Source organism: Leptopilina heterotoma, unplaced genomic scaffold (assembly GCF_015476425.1).
Source record: "Leptopilina heterotoma isolate Lh14 unplaced genomic scaffold, ASM1547642v1 Lhet_53, whole genome shotgun sequence".
Classification (NCBI taxonomy): Eukaryota; Metazoa; Arthropoda; class Insecta; order Hymenoptera; family Figitidae; genus Leptopilina; species Leptopilina heterotoma.
In genome coordinates, this window is record NW_025111115.1 from 548,082 (window position 1) to 564,724 (window position 16,643).

General features: G+C 26.9%; 1 protein-coding gene across 3 annotated transcripts in view; it reads left to right on the forward strand.

Annotated features, from left to right (window-relative positions):
- Positions 1-16,598, forward strand: part of LOC122508246 (serine/threonine-protein kinase 25) — a 56,378-nt gene extending 39,780 nt beyond the window's left edge. For all 3 annotated transcript variants that reach the window (XM_043621491.1, XM_043621490.1, XM_043621489.1), the window contains exons 2-10: positions 415-639; positions 9,782-9,947; positions 11,155-11,312; positions 11,493-11,678; positions 12,183-12,328; positions 12,745-13,009; positions 13,370-13,720; positions 15,573-15,796; positions 15,883-16,598. In XM_043621491.1, coding sequence (XP_043477426.1) covers positions 415-639; positions 9,782-9,947; positions 11,155-11,312; positions 11,493-11,678; positions 12,183-12,328; positions 12,745-13,009; positions 13,370-13,720; positions 15,573-15,796; positions 15,883-15,892 — 1,731 coding nt within the window. In that variant the 3' untranslated portion in view covers positions 15,893-16,598. The remainder of the gene's footprint in view (positions 1-414; positions 640-9,781; positions 9,948-11,154; positions 11,313-11,492; positions 11,679-12,182; positions 12,329-12,744; positions 13,010-13,369; positions 13,721-15,572; positions 15,797-15,882) is intronic.
- The last annotated feature ends 45 nt before the right edge of the window (positions 16,599-16,643 follow it).

Sequence of the window (16,643 nt, forward strand, 5' to 3'; positions counted from 1 at the left end):
TATTATTTTCATAGGAAATTTTAAAAAAGTAGTGGAATAGTATTTATTTCTGTTACTATTTTATTTATTTTATTATCATGTGTATATAATAATAACAAAATTATTATTATTACCTATTATTTATTTCTTAAAAATAAAAATAAAAAAAAAACTATTAAAAAATTAAATTATTAACTAATTTACTAATTAATAATTCTTGTTTATATTAATTTCAAAAATTTAAATAAAATTCTTTGCAAGAATTCAATAATTTTCATAAATAATAACATATTCTTTGTAAGAATTCAATTATTTTTATAAATATTAAAATTTAAAAAAATTTTAATATGCGCGATTTGTATAAAAATACATCACCTTAATTTTTTGTATTTTATATGTAAATAATAAAAAATATTTTTTTGTTCTGTCACGCAGAAGGTGGATTCTGAACTGATATTCACGAAGCAAGAACGAATTGGAAAGGGAAGTTTTGGCGAAGTTTTTAAAGGAATCGACAATAGAACACAACAAGTTGTTGCCATTAAAATCATCGATCTCGAGGAGGCTGAAGATGAAATCGAAGACATTCAGCAGGAGATCATGGTCCTGTCACAATGTGACAGTCCCTTTGTTACCAAGTACTTTGGATCTTACCTCAAGGTTGGTTTTTTACAATTATTAATTGTTATTTAATAATAAAACAAATTTTTAAAACTCTATACATCTAATATTTAATTTAAATTAATTACCTAATATTAATTTAATTAAAAATTAAATTTAAATAATAAATTTTTATTGAAGTCAATTAAATTGTAGTTGCTTATTATTAAAATGTTGGTTCAACTACAACTTATTTGATTTCAATAAAAATTATTTTTATAGAAAAAATAAAAACAGAAAAAATTATTTTATTCGTGTATATAAATATTTATATTTTGGTAAGAGACAAGTATAAATCGCTTATTTGAATAAAATAAACTTCTTTTTTCACAGTGAAATGCAAAAATGAAAGAATAATGATTGCTAAGAAATGTCACGTATCCATACAGAACGGACACTTTTTTTTATTTTTTCTCTCCCGTAGTCTTTATTGTATAATATATATATACAAATCACTATATAACTCCATATTGAGGCTCTGCGCGAAGTTAACTTTCTGCATGCGAATTATTTCGTTAGTATTCCCTTCGTCGTTTTCGTTCAACTATCGATCTTGCACTGCACTGCATATTTTTCTTTTGTTTCGTATATCGGTATATATAAAGCATTTAGTGCTGGGGAAAAAAAGAAATGAAAAATAAAAATCAAATTTCTCCAAAGAATAATCAAATATTTCACTTTATATTTTGATAATACATAGAATTGAATTTTGTAATAATAATAATAGAAAATTTAATTATCATATATTATGATAGAAATTCTACTATTGTCAGAATTGAAATGAAAATGAAATAAGAAATTAGAGCATTTCTTTATTTTGAGAGGAGAAAGTTTTTTTCAAAAGAAGAAAAAAGAGAAAGAATAAAGTAAGAGTGATTTAACATATGAAGTAATGAGGTAAAAAAATCTCGATTGTTAATGATGTTCTGGGATTTAATAATACACTATAACCTAGTTACACCGTTAAAAATAAGACTATAACTTTACACTAAAAAGATTGAATTTCACACTAAAGGTGCTTCTATACCTCCGGTGGATTGGTCAAGCAATTCGATTCGAAACTTTAAATCAATAGATAGTGATTCATTTGCCGGAAACATTAAACAAAATCAATATTTAAAAATTACAGTAATGTCATTTGTAAAGTTATAGCTCATCTGGTGGTGTACGCAAAGGTGCAAAGGCATGGTTTCCCATCAAGTGAAGGAAACCAATTATTGTATAGTAGATAGATCTACCCCATTTTTTAAGTAAACGCGGAAGATTATTACTCTATTTCCGCGATCGCGCGGAATTTGGTCGAGTCGGGAAGCTGTTTTTTTTAATTACTAGCTCCTCAGACGGCCGCAAGCGGCCGTCTACGGTGCTAGTTTTTATATGTTCATTGTCCAAGTCCATTATTTCATTAATAATAATATTCAAATTTTTTCAGTTAATAATTTGCTTATTTATATTTGAAATGTTGACGTTTTTTTGACAATGCAAAATAAGATTTATTATGAGTACTTTCTCTTAACAAAAATAAAATTTATATATTCGCGCTCTTTTTAAATAACATACGACTGCAGCGCCACCTTCACATGTACAAACAATTTTAAAAACACCCTTCTATTAAGATTTTACATTCTCATTGCCCATTCTTTACTTCGATACTTTTCGATACATTCGACCTTTCCACTCCATGTCTTTTTTAAGAAAGGATACCGAGTCGAACTAGAGCTAAATTTAAAATGTTTCTTCCAGCGTTGACGTCTCTATTCCATGCTATTCTGCAACTGGAGCAATAGGCAGTTCTATTTTTCATTATTTTCATCTTCTGATTACATGTACTGCACATTTTAGTGGTGTTGAATTCGTCGACAAAAACAAGACGTAAATTTTTATATTTATCTTGCTCTTCGGCTAATCTTCGTACCACTTTTCTTAATGGCATGCGTACATGACCACGCATCCACGGTGAAAATTTTGGACTGCCTATCGCTATGAGTTGTTTTTCTTTTCTATTCCCTACCAGATAATCGGCAAGATAATCAGTTTCTCGTTGGACAAGCATGTATTTGTCCCACTTGAGGCGAGCTATTTTCTTCTTCTCCATGTTCGGTTGTTGATCGTAAAAGGTTCTTAATAAAAATTTAGTACACGGAATAATAAGTGATGGATCGCGATGATTTACTTTGTCTTTGAATTCGGGAGTCTCTAATAAAGTTTCGTAATACTTTTTCTGATCATTTCCCACTTTATATAAAACTGATCGCCGTTTATATTCCTGAGTTTGGAAACGAAATGTTGCTGTGGGGATTTTAATCGGTTTGTCTTTAGAATTAATATCAAAGTCTTGCTTCATTTCCCTTTCAACGCCACCGAAAGCAAGCTTTAATCCTGGGTCTAGTCCTTTTAAAATTTTATATTTAGTTTTATCGCGCACATCTCCTTGTTCGGTAGGCAAGAAATCAATTATTTTCTTTGGTTTTATAACATTATAAATTACTGAAACGGCAATCCCGTCGGTCATAATTGTCCCTGAAAATTTATACTTCTTTTTATTAACGCGTAATTTCGAGATATTGAAAAGTCTTTCCCACCTTCGTTCAATTTCAAGATATTTATCTTGATTCCTCTCAGTCACGACTTTTTTGTGAATTTCTGTAATGTTTTTTAATTCTTTGTTGATGATGGACAAATCTTCATTTAAAACTTTTAATTTTAATTCCAATTCGGCCAATCTTTTTTTATTCTGGGGATTTTTTTCACTTTTTATTAACTTTATATCTCTCGTCAAAATTTTCTTATCACTAGACAATTTTTCCTTCTTTTCCTTTACCGGTGAGATGAGTTTCTTGTGATCTGCCTCTTGTTTCGAAATTTCGGCTTTCGTCATTTTCTTGGTTGGTGTTTTTTCTCCAGTTTTATTTTGCTTCTTCTTGAAAACAATTTCTAAATCACTCAGTGCAGTATTTGTGTAGCAGATGTACTTTAAACCAGGTTTCATAATAGGCACAAGCATGAAGCCTTTAATTTTTTCATCGACAAAGTATTTTTGTAAGCGAATATAAAAAGGGAGAAATTTGTGACACTCATCCTTACTTGTCATGTCTCCAAAATCAAATTTCTCCAAATTCATTTGATTTAATGTTTCATTTTCGCATTTATTTAAAAGAAGATTGTCAATTAAGGTTTTAATTGTGTAACCTTCTTTTTCTTCTTCCTCTTCCTCCTTCGCTTTGTCTTTTTCGATTGTTTTAGATGTTGTATCGCTTGTTTTATTTTCAGGTGTTTTTTCCTTCGGCAGCTTCCTGCACGGTTTGTTTTTGGGTGTTGTCTTTGGTGGTTTAATTCTCGGCTTCTTGGAAGATTTCTTCTTGCCTCGATTCCTTCCAATAGTTTTCCTTGCGTCGTAGACAATTTTCCTCAGTTCAACATTACGTGACTTCTGTTCCGTTTTCGATTTAATGTTTATTAATTTGTCCCTCATTTTTTTATTATTTGGATACAAATTTCTACATTCATTGTGTTTTTCAACTCTGTTCTGTCTTCCAGAATTTTTCTTTCTCCTCTTCTTTCTGTCCCATTTAATTCGTTTCTTCTTGTTTTTTCTTGCACGTTTCCTTCTTTCTTCTTTTCGCTTCATCTCCCTCTCTTCAATGGATTTTTCGTCAATGACTCTGGATTTTCTCTCCTTGTAGCTCGGTGATTTTTTATACTTATATTTTATATTACTTATATTAATATAATAAAAATATTTATTATTACTTAAATATATTTCGAAGTAAACCAATATTTATTTCAATATAAATATAAAATATATTTTGAAATAATAATTCAATTTATTTTATTTTAAAGATTGTAAATTACTCAAAAAAATTTTGATTAAAGATGAAAAAATGAATTTCCAAGTTTTATTATTACAGCTAAATGATAAATATGCCCAAGTGAGAAAACTACTATATTCTGACGATAAAATAATAAATGAGACAACACAATATAAAAACAAATATGCAGCAATTGAAATTTTAATAGAAATGCAAAGTTCTCTTTTAAAAACCTCCATCAATTTATTTAAAGTCTGTAAAAGGCAGTTTTTTTGAAAAAAAAACCGTAAATTGTACGATATGATTTAGAGAATTTTTCAGAAGTTACAAATGGTTGCAGAATTTTAATTATTTTTAAAAGTAATTAATTCTTTGGATAAATTAAATTATGTTTCAAAATTTTTGAAGATTCTGGTCAAAATTAAATTTTGTTTCAAATTAAAGATCTTGAGAATGTTTTGGGTTTTGGGGAAGAAAGCATGCACCCGCTTGATTTGTTCTTAAAAAATATATTATTTAGAATTTGATTATAAAAAATGTCAATAATTATTCAAAATCTTTTTCAATTCTATATTTCTAACATTTAACTCTGACAACTATAATATTAATTTTTTTTCAATCATTTTCTCATTTAAATACATTTTTGAAAGGTAAAATTCAATTTAATGCAATTTCTATTCAATTTGGCAACTTATTTACCTAAATTAAATTTCCTTTGTTTCGATACTAAAAATATTTTACAAAAATTAAATTCATTTTTGAATAAAAACTTTGATACCAATGTAATGCCTAGCATTCACACTGTGCGAGATTGAAAAAACATCGTTTCAATCTCTTTGGTGTAAAGTTGTAGTTCTATTTTTAACAGTGTACGTTTTATTGAAAATTAATACAGACAAAGCGTATAATGTGTGCGAGACTTTGACATCACTAAAAATAATCGCTTATTGATTTCATACTTGAGATGCAACAAAAGAGTCTTCTAATTAAATTAACAAAATTCGATTCTAGCTTTAATAAAAACTAACGAGAAAATGTTTAATTATTAAAAGCAGCAAAGAAGGAGAGTTTATCGAATTATTTTTATTGCACATCTTTTCTGTTCAAAATATAATACATTTTATATTTTTTGTTATTCTTTCATTTATAATATTAATTTGAAAAAAATTTTATTTATATTTTATTTTTATATTTACATTTTATAATAAAAGCTATAAATGTAAATTAGTAAATTTAGAGAATATAATTTTTTAACTAATTGAATCGATTTGAAAATAGCTCAGAGTAAAAATGTATTATTATTAAAAATTCCAATTTAAGAAAATTCATAATAAAAAAATTAACAATCAATAAAAATACATATAGTGTATAATTATTTTGTGCATAGTGCATATTTGGTTAAGAATAAAGGGAGATTTTTGCATAAAATGGCAAAAGAAAATATGATAATTGCAGTGTTATGTTAAACCTCACGTGTAACATAACGAGTCGTGAAAAATAATAATATAATAAAAGGTTGATGTGCCCATTGGAAAGGAGGGCAAGGATTAACATAAAAGCCACCTAACAAAAGAAAATCATTGTCTGTTGTTATAATCTTTGTTTCATGACACACGACGAGACTTGACGCCTCTGTATTTTGCCTTAAAAAAAAGGAGAAAAAAATGGCGACAATTCTCCTGTTTCATAATTGCCGTGGTGTTTATGCGTAGGTGAATTATACACACCTTTAGAAAATTTAAAAAATAGTAATAGAAATAATAATATCTCACCTTTCCTTGTGTAAAAGGTAATCAATTCCATTTCGATAGTAAGAATAATAAATTATTTTCACTCCCCTCGTGATATTTATTAATAATTATTATTATAACTCGGTATTAAAAATTAATATTAATATTTAATAGTAATAATTGTGAGTAGTAGTAGTAATAATAGTAATAATTAGCAGCAGGGAGAATATTAAAAAAATTATTTACTGCTATGGATTTTTTTGTAGGTATAAATAATTTTCAGTGTATAAATTTTTGAAATTATCGAATTTTGTTTTCATTAATTAGCATCTTGATATGATGATTTATCAAATATTTCTATTTACGTAACATTATTTGATTAACTTAATTATTTTTACTGTCTGATATACATAATGAGTCGATTAAAGTCGGCCAGAAGAAAGACTAATTAATACAACAATAATATGTTATGAAAGATTTCTGATATGTATAAGCGAGAGTACAAATAAATTATTTCGGTAATTTAAATATATTTTTTTTCTGCATAATTTATATCTTTTTCTTCTTTTTTCATATTTTTTTCATATGGGGAATTAATTTTTATTTATTTATATATAGACAGGATTATATAATATAATATTGTGTACAATTATATTATAATTTTTTATTAAAAAGAAAACTTATAAAAGAATAAGTTTATTAATTAATAATGATTTGAAAATTTACATCGTTTGGATGATTTGGCCAAAAATTCATTAAATCTCTTCTAAATTATTAAAATAAGTAATAAATAAATAATACAAATTAAGATGAAATGAAATTTTTTTAATATAATTATAAAGGATATTTAAGTAGTTTGAGTCAATCATATGTATATATATATATGTAACATACTTTGGTAGTTTTTAATATGCCTCCGTCTGACTATAACTGTTTATTTCTACTAGTTACTCGATATAGGGAGAATATACTTATACATTTTTTTACTACATTTTAATCTATTTTCAATTATTATTTATTATTATTATTACTTTTTAATATTATTTACTATTAAATTATTATCCCTGATACTTATAGTATTATTATTAATATAAATTATTATTATTTTTTTATAATTTTACAACTTTTCTAAAAAAATATATTATTATTACTTTATTTATTATTAAATTATTATCTCCGATAGTTGCAGTGTTAGTACATTGTTATTATTAGTGAAAATATATAGAAGCAATATAATTAGACAATAAATATTGAATTACAAGTTTTATGAATTGAGAAGTTTTTAATTGCAATAAAAATTATAATTGGACATTATATAAAGCCTCCAGTTTCTGAAAAAAAGAATGTAAGCGAAAAGTGTGCATCGTTTATTGTATATGCGTTTTGAATAATTATGCAGGCACATAAATGGCTTGATTAATTGAAATATAGGTATTATTTCTGCTCGTGTTAATTGGTGGTTTCAAATGTTTTAAAGTTCTCTTATTTTGAAAAAAGAAAATTAATTAGCAAATATACTTTTCGCATAGTTGTATTGTATATTTATATATACTTTTCAAATTACTTTCAATTATACTTTTCTTCTACTATAGATATGTATATATAATATTTGCTAATTCCATGAGCCGCTATTATTAGCTGTAACCAATTTACTAATGGCGTTGTCCTATAATTTACCGGCAAAACCAAGAATAGATTTAATTACTTCCGTATTAGACTTGTTTTTTTCTTTTTACATAAATATCAATTACTCCATGATAAGAGAAACTCTAAGTTTGGATTTTAAATTGGAAAAATACTGCATCACAAGCATCAACGAAATGTTTTTTTTTTTGACAGAAAAGTATTTTTATACTCAGAACAAATATATGACTCAGAGCTAGATTTTTTATAAATTTTATTTCACTCAAATAAATTATATTTGGTTTAAATAAAATTTTTCACTGCAATATGGAAATTTTGAAAAATATATTATTATAAATTTTGACTTTCTTCCTCTTTTGGAAAGTTCATGAATCATGATGTATTGATTTCATCTTGTGTAATACTAATAAGCATTTTTTTCTTCACACACTTTTTCTTCTTTTGAAAAATGACTTTAAGTAAAAAGCTTACTTTTCGCAGCGACTTTATAATATAAAGAATGATTAATATGGATTGGCAGATAGATTGATTGTCGTTAAAGAAGTTTTTAGCTAAAGTGCTCTTAGTCATCTCTTCTCCACCCCTGTTAGCACTCTGGACCGTTTGAATCTTTTATGAACACCTTTCCAAACTTATTGAAAAATTCACTTCCCTTCTTGTCAGATGCGAATCAACTTTTATAATCTGCCCGCTCATTCTCCTTCTCGAGTTTTCAACTTTCGTGTCGTGATGGCAGTCAACGATCTTTTTTCTCCTTCAAACTATTTCTCGTGTTTATAAATTATATAAAATACCATTTTTTTATTTTTCTATTTTTATTCTTGTCTTTTATTCTTTACTGTGTTGCTTTTTATTAATTTTTATTTATTTTTTTTTTCTAATGTAAACGAGCTAATTTTAAAACAAAAATTTTTATTTTTCATTTAAACTGTGTAGCTTTTTTATTAATTTCTATTTATTTATTTATTTATTTACTTATAATTTTAAAGGGTCGAATTTTATAACAAAAATTCTTAGTTTTCTGTTTTTAATCAAAAGGTGTAAAGAAAAATTCTGGAAAAGTAAAATGTAGAAAATTCAGCACATGATTTATGGCGAAAATTGTTTTTGTCAAATTTAAAAAGAATAAAAAATATTATACAAGAAATAGTTTAGAAAAAAAAATTGTAAAAACGAATTTTTGCGAAGACGGAAATTTTACATTTTTCACTTCTGTCTTAACATGAGATTCTAAAACAGTTTTGAGGTGCACACGAGTGCCCTTGAATTATACTTGACAACTCATAGACGAACCCTTCTGTCAGGACTTCGTTTGAATGAATACTTAGGCACACGGTATTTTTTTTCTTTTCTTTTTTTTTGAGAGAGAGAGAAAATACCCTTTTGGTTTTTTTTATTTTCTAGGGAAAAAGTTAAAATGCAACATGAAAGAGAAAAAACGACACGTATTATGAGCATATATATATATGTATAGGGGAAAGAACTTTGGGGAAGAGTTTTCAGAACCTTGAGAGGGGGGATACGTCTCAGTTGAATGAACCCCCAATGGCTCTTAGATTATATCCACCTATGCACAAGCCCCATACACGAAAATAAATATCTATGTTCGCACAAAGAAAAAAAATGAACGTGACGCTTTATTTTATGAGAAATAAAAGGGAATAACTTTAATTTTACGAGAATGAATTTTAAATTTTATTAGAGTCCTCATTGAATATTTCAAATGAAAGTTTTTCCTTTTTTCTATTTTAAGTTTCGAAAATTAATTTTTTAATTTAAATTATAAATAAATATTTAACATTTTTATTTATTCACACACACCAACAGTTTAAATTTTTGAATCCTAAAATGAATCGAATTTATTTTTTAAATATTTGAGGAAATTGAAAATTTCCAGAATTTTAGAGAAATATTGCGAAAATTATTTTCATTTAATTTAATTACTGTTATTTTTTGCAGGAAACGAAACTATGGATTATTATGGAATATTTGGGGGGAGGTTCCGCCTTGGACTTGATGAAAGCTGGAAGTTTCGAGGAAATGCACATTGCAGTCATTCTGAGGGAAGTTCTCAAAGGTTTAGACTATCTTCACAGCGAACGAAAGCTGCATCGTGATATTAAAGGTGACTATTTTCGTTTTTTAATTAAATTCAATTCTTTTTTGGTTTTATTTCTTTTTATAATTTAATTTATTTTTTTTGTTTTATTCTATTTTACTTCCTTAAGAAATAGACAGTAAAGTTCTGAACATTCAAATGACCGAAACATTATATTTATTTCTTCTTCAAATTGAAATGAATTAAATGAATTTAAATATTAATTTTTGCTTATTTAATCTCATTCGTTAATTAAATTCTCGAATTTTTACAATAGAAATAAAAAACTCAAAAAAAAATGTAGAGAGTAAAGTTCTGAACGTTATAAAATGAACGAAAAATATTTCTTCCTTTCTCAAAATAAATTTTATTGCAAAAAAATTTGTGTCACGTATTAAAAAAATTGGAAAGATCTTAATTGACTATTTTTGTTTTTAAATTTTATAAAGGTCAGTAATTTTTAAAAATATTTCTATAATGGCACATTCGTTTATTTGAACGTTCAGAAATTATGAAATAGTCAAAAAGAAGAAATGATTGACTAAATAAATTCGACAATTCTTTATTGTAGTTTCAAAATTTTGTTAAATACTTTTGAAAATTCGCCAAAATTATGCGAATTGAGAAATCTTGATGCATAAGGATACCATTTGACTCTTTACCAACTTACAGAGTTTGCCAAAAATCTGGTTAAAATTAAGAGCATTTTTTTCATAAGAAGAAAGAAATAAAAAAAATTCGTCTATTCATCAACATCTGGCCTCGAATATATTCTTGTATTTTATTTTATTTGTTTTATTTTTGGAAGCAATGTGATTGATGGTGAAAAAAACTCTTTTTCCCTCTCTCGTCCATTTTCGAAATGTTAGCTGCGAGGCAATTTTGTTTTTCATGGTAGACCTCAGAAATGCTTTTACACGAAGACAAGAAAAAAAGTCTTTATTATTATCAGCAATCTATGAGACGTGAAAATCATTTGCCTTGAATTGTCTAAAGAACTGAACTCTAGTATTAAATATTAAAATGTCAAGTCTTGAAAAATTCATTAAGTTTTAAGAAAACTTAATTTTTGACATGAATTTTTAAAAAAATTTCGGAATAATTTTCAATTACTATTCAATTATCGTAGGAATGCAAATTAGAAAAATTATTTATTAAATTTCGTATAATTTATTAATCTATAATTTGTAAATTATTGAATTTTAATTAATTTGTTATTACTTTTAATTTTCAGCGGCCAACGTTTTGTTGAGTGAAATGGGCGACGTGAAATTGGCAGATTTTGGTGTTGCTGGTCAATTGACGAATACGACAAGCAAACGAAATACTGTTGTTGGCACACCGTTTTGGATGGCACCGGAAGTTATCAAACAATCGGCATATGACTCCAAGGTGACTGCAAAAAGAAAATAATTTTTTTTTATACTTTTATGCTCGATACGTACGTTAATTGCTCTGAAGAATTTTTAACAAACTCTTTTTTTTATTTTAGTTTTAATTTTAATTTTAGTTTGATTTTGAATTAAATTTTAATTTTTGTAATAAAAATTAAATTTCTTTTTTCTTTTTTAGGCTGACATTTGGTCTCTAGGTATTACGGCTATTGAATTAGCGAAAGGTGAACCTCCAAACAGTGAACTTCATCCCATGAGAGTTCTTTTCCTTATACCGAAAAATAATCCACCTCAACTCACCGGATTATACACGAAGCAGTTCAAAGAATTCGTCGAGGCTTGCCTTAATAAAGATCCTGAAAATGTAGGTTCCATTTGTCAATAATTATTTTTTTCCAATTTTTTCCACTTATTTTCATTTTTATTTCTTTGCTTATTTTTTCCACTACTTGAAATTTTCTATTCCAGACGTTTCTAATTTATTCTATTTACTTAATTCTTTCTATTTCGATACGAAGATTTTCGAAAAAATTTATGTTTGTATAGTAATTTTAGAAACAAATTTTAAATTCCAAACTTTGTGGAAAAAATGAATGTGGACGAGAAAAAATTACTGATTTGTTTTTTTCAATTTTTAATTTTAACTTTCTTCAATTGGGCAAAATTTGTAAATTTCAATTTAAAAGAACCTAAATTTTGTAAAAAAAATTGAAAATTCAATTGAATTGAGTGAATAACTTTTTTAGCGAGGTTTAAACTATATTTTTCAAAATTGTGACAGTGAATTTTCAGAATTCAATTTCATTCAATTCCTTAATAAGAATTGAAGTAATCTAGTCATTTTTGGAAAAATTTGTTCAATTCACAGAGGCCAACGGCGAAAGAATTACTTAAGTTCCAGTTCATCAGAAAAGCAAAGAAGAACTCGTACCTGATCGACCTGATTGACAGGTACAAGAAATGGAAGTTGCAACATAGCGAGGAGTCGGAAACAGAGAGTGAGAATTCAGACTCGTGAGTATCAACGTTATAATAGTTTATATTGTCCTATAATTTCCCTAAAAAGAATCGCAAATTTGCCAAAAAACAAAATAATTTTTTTCTGTAAAGAAAACTTTTTTTTAAACTATATTACAAAACAATTTAGAAAAACGGTATTTTTTAAAAGAAAAAACAAAACAATTTTTTTTTTGTTAAAAGCAAACATTCAATTCAACATAATTAACAGGTTTGACGTATTTTTTCTTCAAGATAATGATTGAACATATTTTCTTCTCGATATATTTGTTTTTGTAGACTTTTCCAAATGTACCTAATTTTTTGATTTTGTAGAATTTTCCTCCCATTTGTCGTATGTAATTTTGATCGATTATTTTGATAAGAAAAATGAATGAAACTAAAAAATTGATTTTTTTCTTTTCTAATTAAAGCGAGGAGTCGAAGCAAGATAGTGATATGAATGAACCTTGGATAATGACGGTAAAAGGTCCTCATGGCGTGAAAGGTTCATCGGTACCAATGATGCCATTAGAAGAACAAACTGCCTCGTTAACGCATTCATCAAATCATAAATCTTCGAATCACAATGTACAAGGAAAACCACACGTGAATGGAGCTTCTAGGTCGCCACCGAAAGAATCGTCATTGAATCACCATAAAAATGACTCTCGCGATGGACAAATTAAAGACTCGCCGGTAATTAATAGCTTTACTTTCAAGAAAAGGGAGAAATTTTTTTTTATTTCTGATTATAGAGAAAAATTATTTTTTATTTAAAAATGTTGAATCATTTGAAATAAATTAATTGTAATAAATTAATAACAGTAATTCCTCCAAAATAATTTATAAAAAGGTGAAAAATTCAAAACGACTGAGAAAGCGCTGAAAATTTGTTTTTGCAAATACAAATTTGAATCCATTCGTTATTTATAGGTATTTGTTTTTTTTTCAAATTTAATTTTGGTGAAAAAATTTTATTTTAAAGTAAAAAATATTTTAATTTTAAGTAAAAAATCTCGAGTTTAATATTTTTGAAATAATTAATGAAATATTTAGATGCGGCCTCATGAAGCGGCGCCACCACCACCCGAGGATCTGCAGAAATATTTGGAAATTCGAAAGATTCGAGAGTCACAAGTTTTGAAGATGGATCCAAAAGAAACGCGTGAAGTCAGAGAAGTTAGAGAAGTTCGAGAGAGCAGAGAACGAGATGTAGGAGCGGAGAGAGAACGAGAACGAGGTGAACGAGTGAGTAACACGCGCGAAAAGAGGAATAGCAAACCGGAAGTGCCTGTTGTACCGCTTGTTGACCATCGGTCTGGAGAAGAAAAACAAAGGCCAAGAAGTTCTCAGGATTTAAAGCATCCCCGAGTTCTAACAACTGTTATTGCACCGCTTCTTTCCGAGGTAAAATTTCTTCAAATTTTTCTACAGAGAAAAAAACAAAACACGAATTACGAGTCAATTGTTCCTCTATTTTTTGTCGTTAATTTTTTTTAAGTCTTTTAATTTTAAATAAAATGGAGTCAATTTTTTTTGTTATTAATTTTTCTTAAGTCATTAAATACAATAAATTGTTATTTTTGAATTCACAAATTTTGGTAAATCACTTTATAGTTGATTTTAAGGTTTTACAGAATTTTATTTAGTTAAATAAATCATTTTTTTGGGGAAATAGAGTAAAAAGAGACAATAAATTATCAAAGTAGACAAAATTTCCTTTGGTTCCTACATTTTTAATAATTTTTCTTTTTAAATATTTTTTTTCAATTTTAAAATAATTAATATATTGAAAATCATTCAATTCTTGCAAAGAATTTTATCAAAAATTTTAGAATAATTGCATTTCTCCGAAGAATTCTATTATTTATGAAAATAATTGAATTCTTGACAAGAATTTTATTAAAATTTTTGAAAATCCTAATTAAATTCTCTTGAAGAATTTCTTTCAATTTTTTTTTTTAAATAATGGAGTTTCTTTAATAATTTTAATTAAAAATTTTGAAAATAATTCAATTTTATGAAAAATTTCTCTCAAGTTTTTAAAAAAATCGTGTTGGTTAATAATTGAAATTAAAGAATTAATTACATAATTAATTTTAGAAAATTAAATCCTTACGAAGAATGTTATTATTTATGAAAATAATTGAATACTTGCAAAGAATTGTATTAAAAATTTTGAAATTAAGGGGTTACACCACTTTGACCCGTTCAAAACATAAGCTTTTTCAACAATTTTTATTGAAGAATAGAAATTTTTTGAGGAAAATTAAATTACAGTAGGGTATTGTACTACTCTTGAACTACAAATATATATATATATATATTTGTAGTTCAAGAGTAGTTCAAGAGTATTGTTGAAAAAGCTTATGTTTTGAACGGGTCAAAGTGGTGTAACCCCTTAATTTCAAAATTTTTAATACAATTCTTTGCAAATATTCAAATATATATTTTTTTTTTTTTATATATATATAAATTTCTTTTTTTTTAAATTGTCGGTTTGACAGATGATATGTTAAAGTGCTTTAAAAATGTATCGCCATACGGTGGACACTATAACTCGGTCCAGAATTAAGCTAGACCAAAAAGTAAAAATGCTTTAGTTTCTGTAGCTCAAAATCTAGCGAAATACGTATCCGTTTTAAAAAAAATTTATTTTTCGCAAAATGGTATCGATTTGAAGGAAAAAGTCCATATTTTTGCCTAAATTTTATTATTTAAAGTTGTCTAGAAAATTTAAATATTAATATTTTGAAAAATCCGTACGTATTTCGCTAGATAATTATATCACAAACAAAATAAAAAAAGAACTAAGAGGATCGATTGAAATTTGTGGCATCCAGAGTGTCCACCGATTTTAAAAATACAGTTTTGAGAAAAACGCGTTTAAAGTTTTCATTACAATGTAAAAGTTGGCGCGCGACCCTGCTTGAACAGTTCGAAAATTGTCTTTTTACTTCAGATATCGATATATAACTAATGACATATCATTTTGGTAACCATAAAGAGTATTTTAATCAAAAAAAATTTTTTCAATTTTTTGAAAATTTCAAAGTGGTTTGAATCTGAAATTATTCAGAAATTCATATTTGAAAAAAAAATGTTGTAATTTTTATAATAATAATAAATGGAATACCACGTTCCGCGCGCTAGTGCGCGTAACATTTGCTAGTTATAATTATAATTTAAATGAAAATTTACAAGATTGATTTATTTAGGAGAAGAATTTATTTACTGAGGAGAAAAATGATTTTTGCAGCTACAGAGAAAGCATCAGTATTCGTCAAGAGATAATGGCGAGAGTGGCAATTCTGTCAGTAGAAATGGTGGAGCGATCGATGAACTAAGAGGAGCTTTCGAATTGGCAGAGCGCACATCGCCCGGAATGAGCGAAGCTCTCGTCAGAGAACTCCTTAAGGCATTACTTCCGGCCAATCATTCCGACAGCCGCTTATCCATGCTTATGGAAAAAGTTATTTTAAGGTTCTAGTTCAATATCCTATTTAAAAATGCATTTATCCTGAAAATTTTATTTTCTCCAATAATTAAATATTCCATTTTATTTTCAGGGATTCGTAGGGACGCGAGAGCGCGAGGGTTCGCCGAAGATTATGGTCCGAAAACATCTTAACTCTATAAAAATTTCTAGATTAGAAATTTCCCCCGCCCCTTTTTTTTTTAATTTTCAATTGCCACTGTTAAAGCGATTATCGATATCCTGGCTTTTATTGAATTGTGACCGAAAGCGCATTAAAATATTAGCTTCGTTTTCCAAAAAAAGAAAAACTATCCGGCTAATTAGTATTTACCTGCTAATTGGTGAATTAACGGCTAATTAGTGAATATTAATTAGTGTTCACCTACTAATTAGTAATAACTGCTAATTAGTGTTTTATCAACTAATTAGTAAATTTACCAGCTATTTAGTCAACTAATTAGTATTTTATCTACTAATTATTAAATCTGCCTGATTAATTAGCATTTACCTGCTAATTTACCTAATTAAATAGTGAATGAATTTAACGAAGCAAAATATGGTTACAAATAGTGTCATATATATATATATAAACAAGTCAACGTTTGACTTTAATCGAATAAAATAGTCCAACTTTTTTGAATCGCTTTGGAGAAACCATTAAAAACAACAACTGCACTGAAATATTGACAATAAGAAACGTTTGAAAACATGTTTTTTTTTTGTCGACAAGAAAACAAAAGCGGAGAACATAAATACAGTACATAGTCAAATGGTGTGTGGAAAGAAGAAAAAGAAGAAAAAAAAGAAGATGAAGAAGAAGAAGAAGAAGAAGAAGAAGAAGAAGAAGAAGAA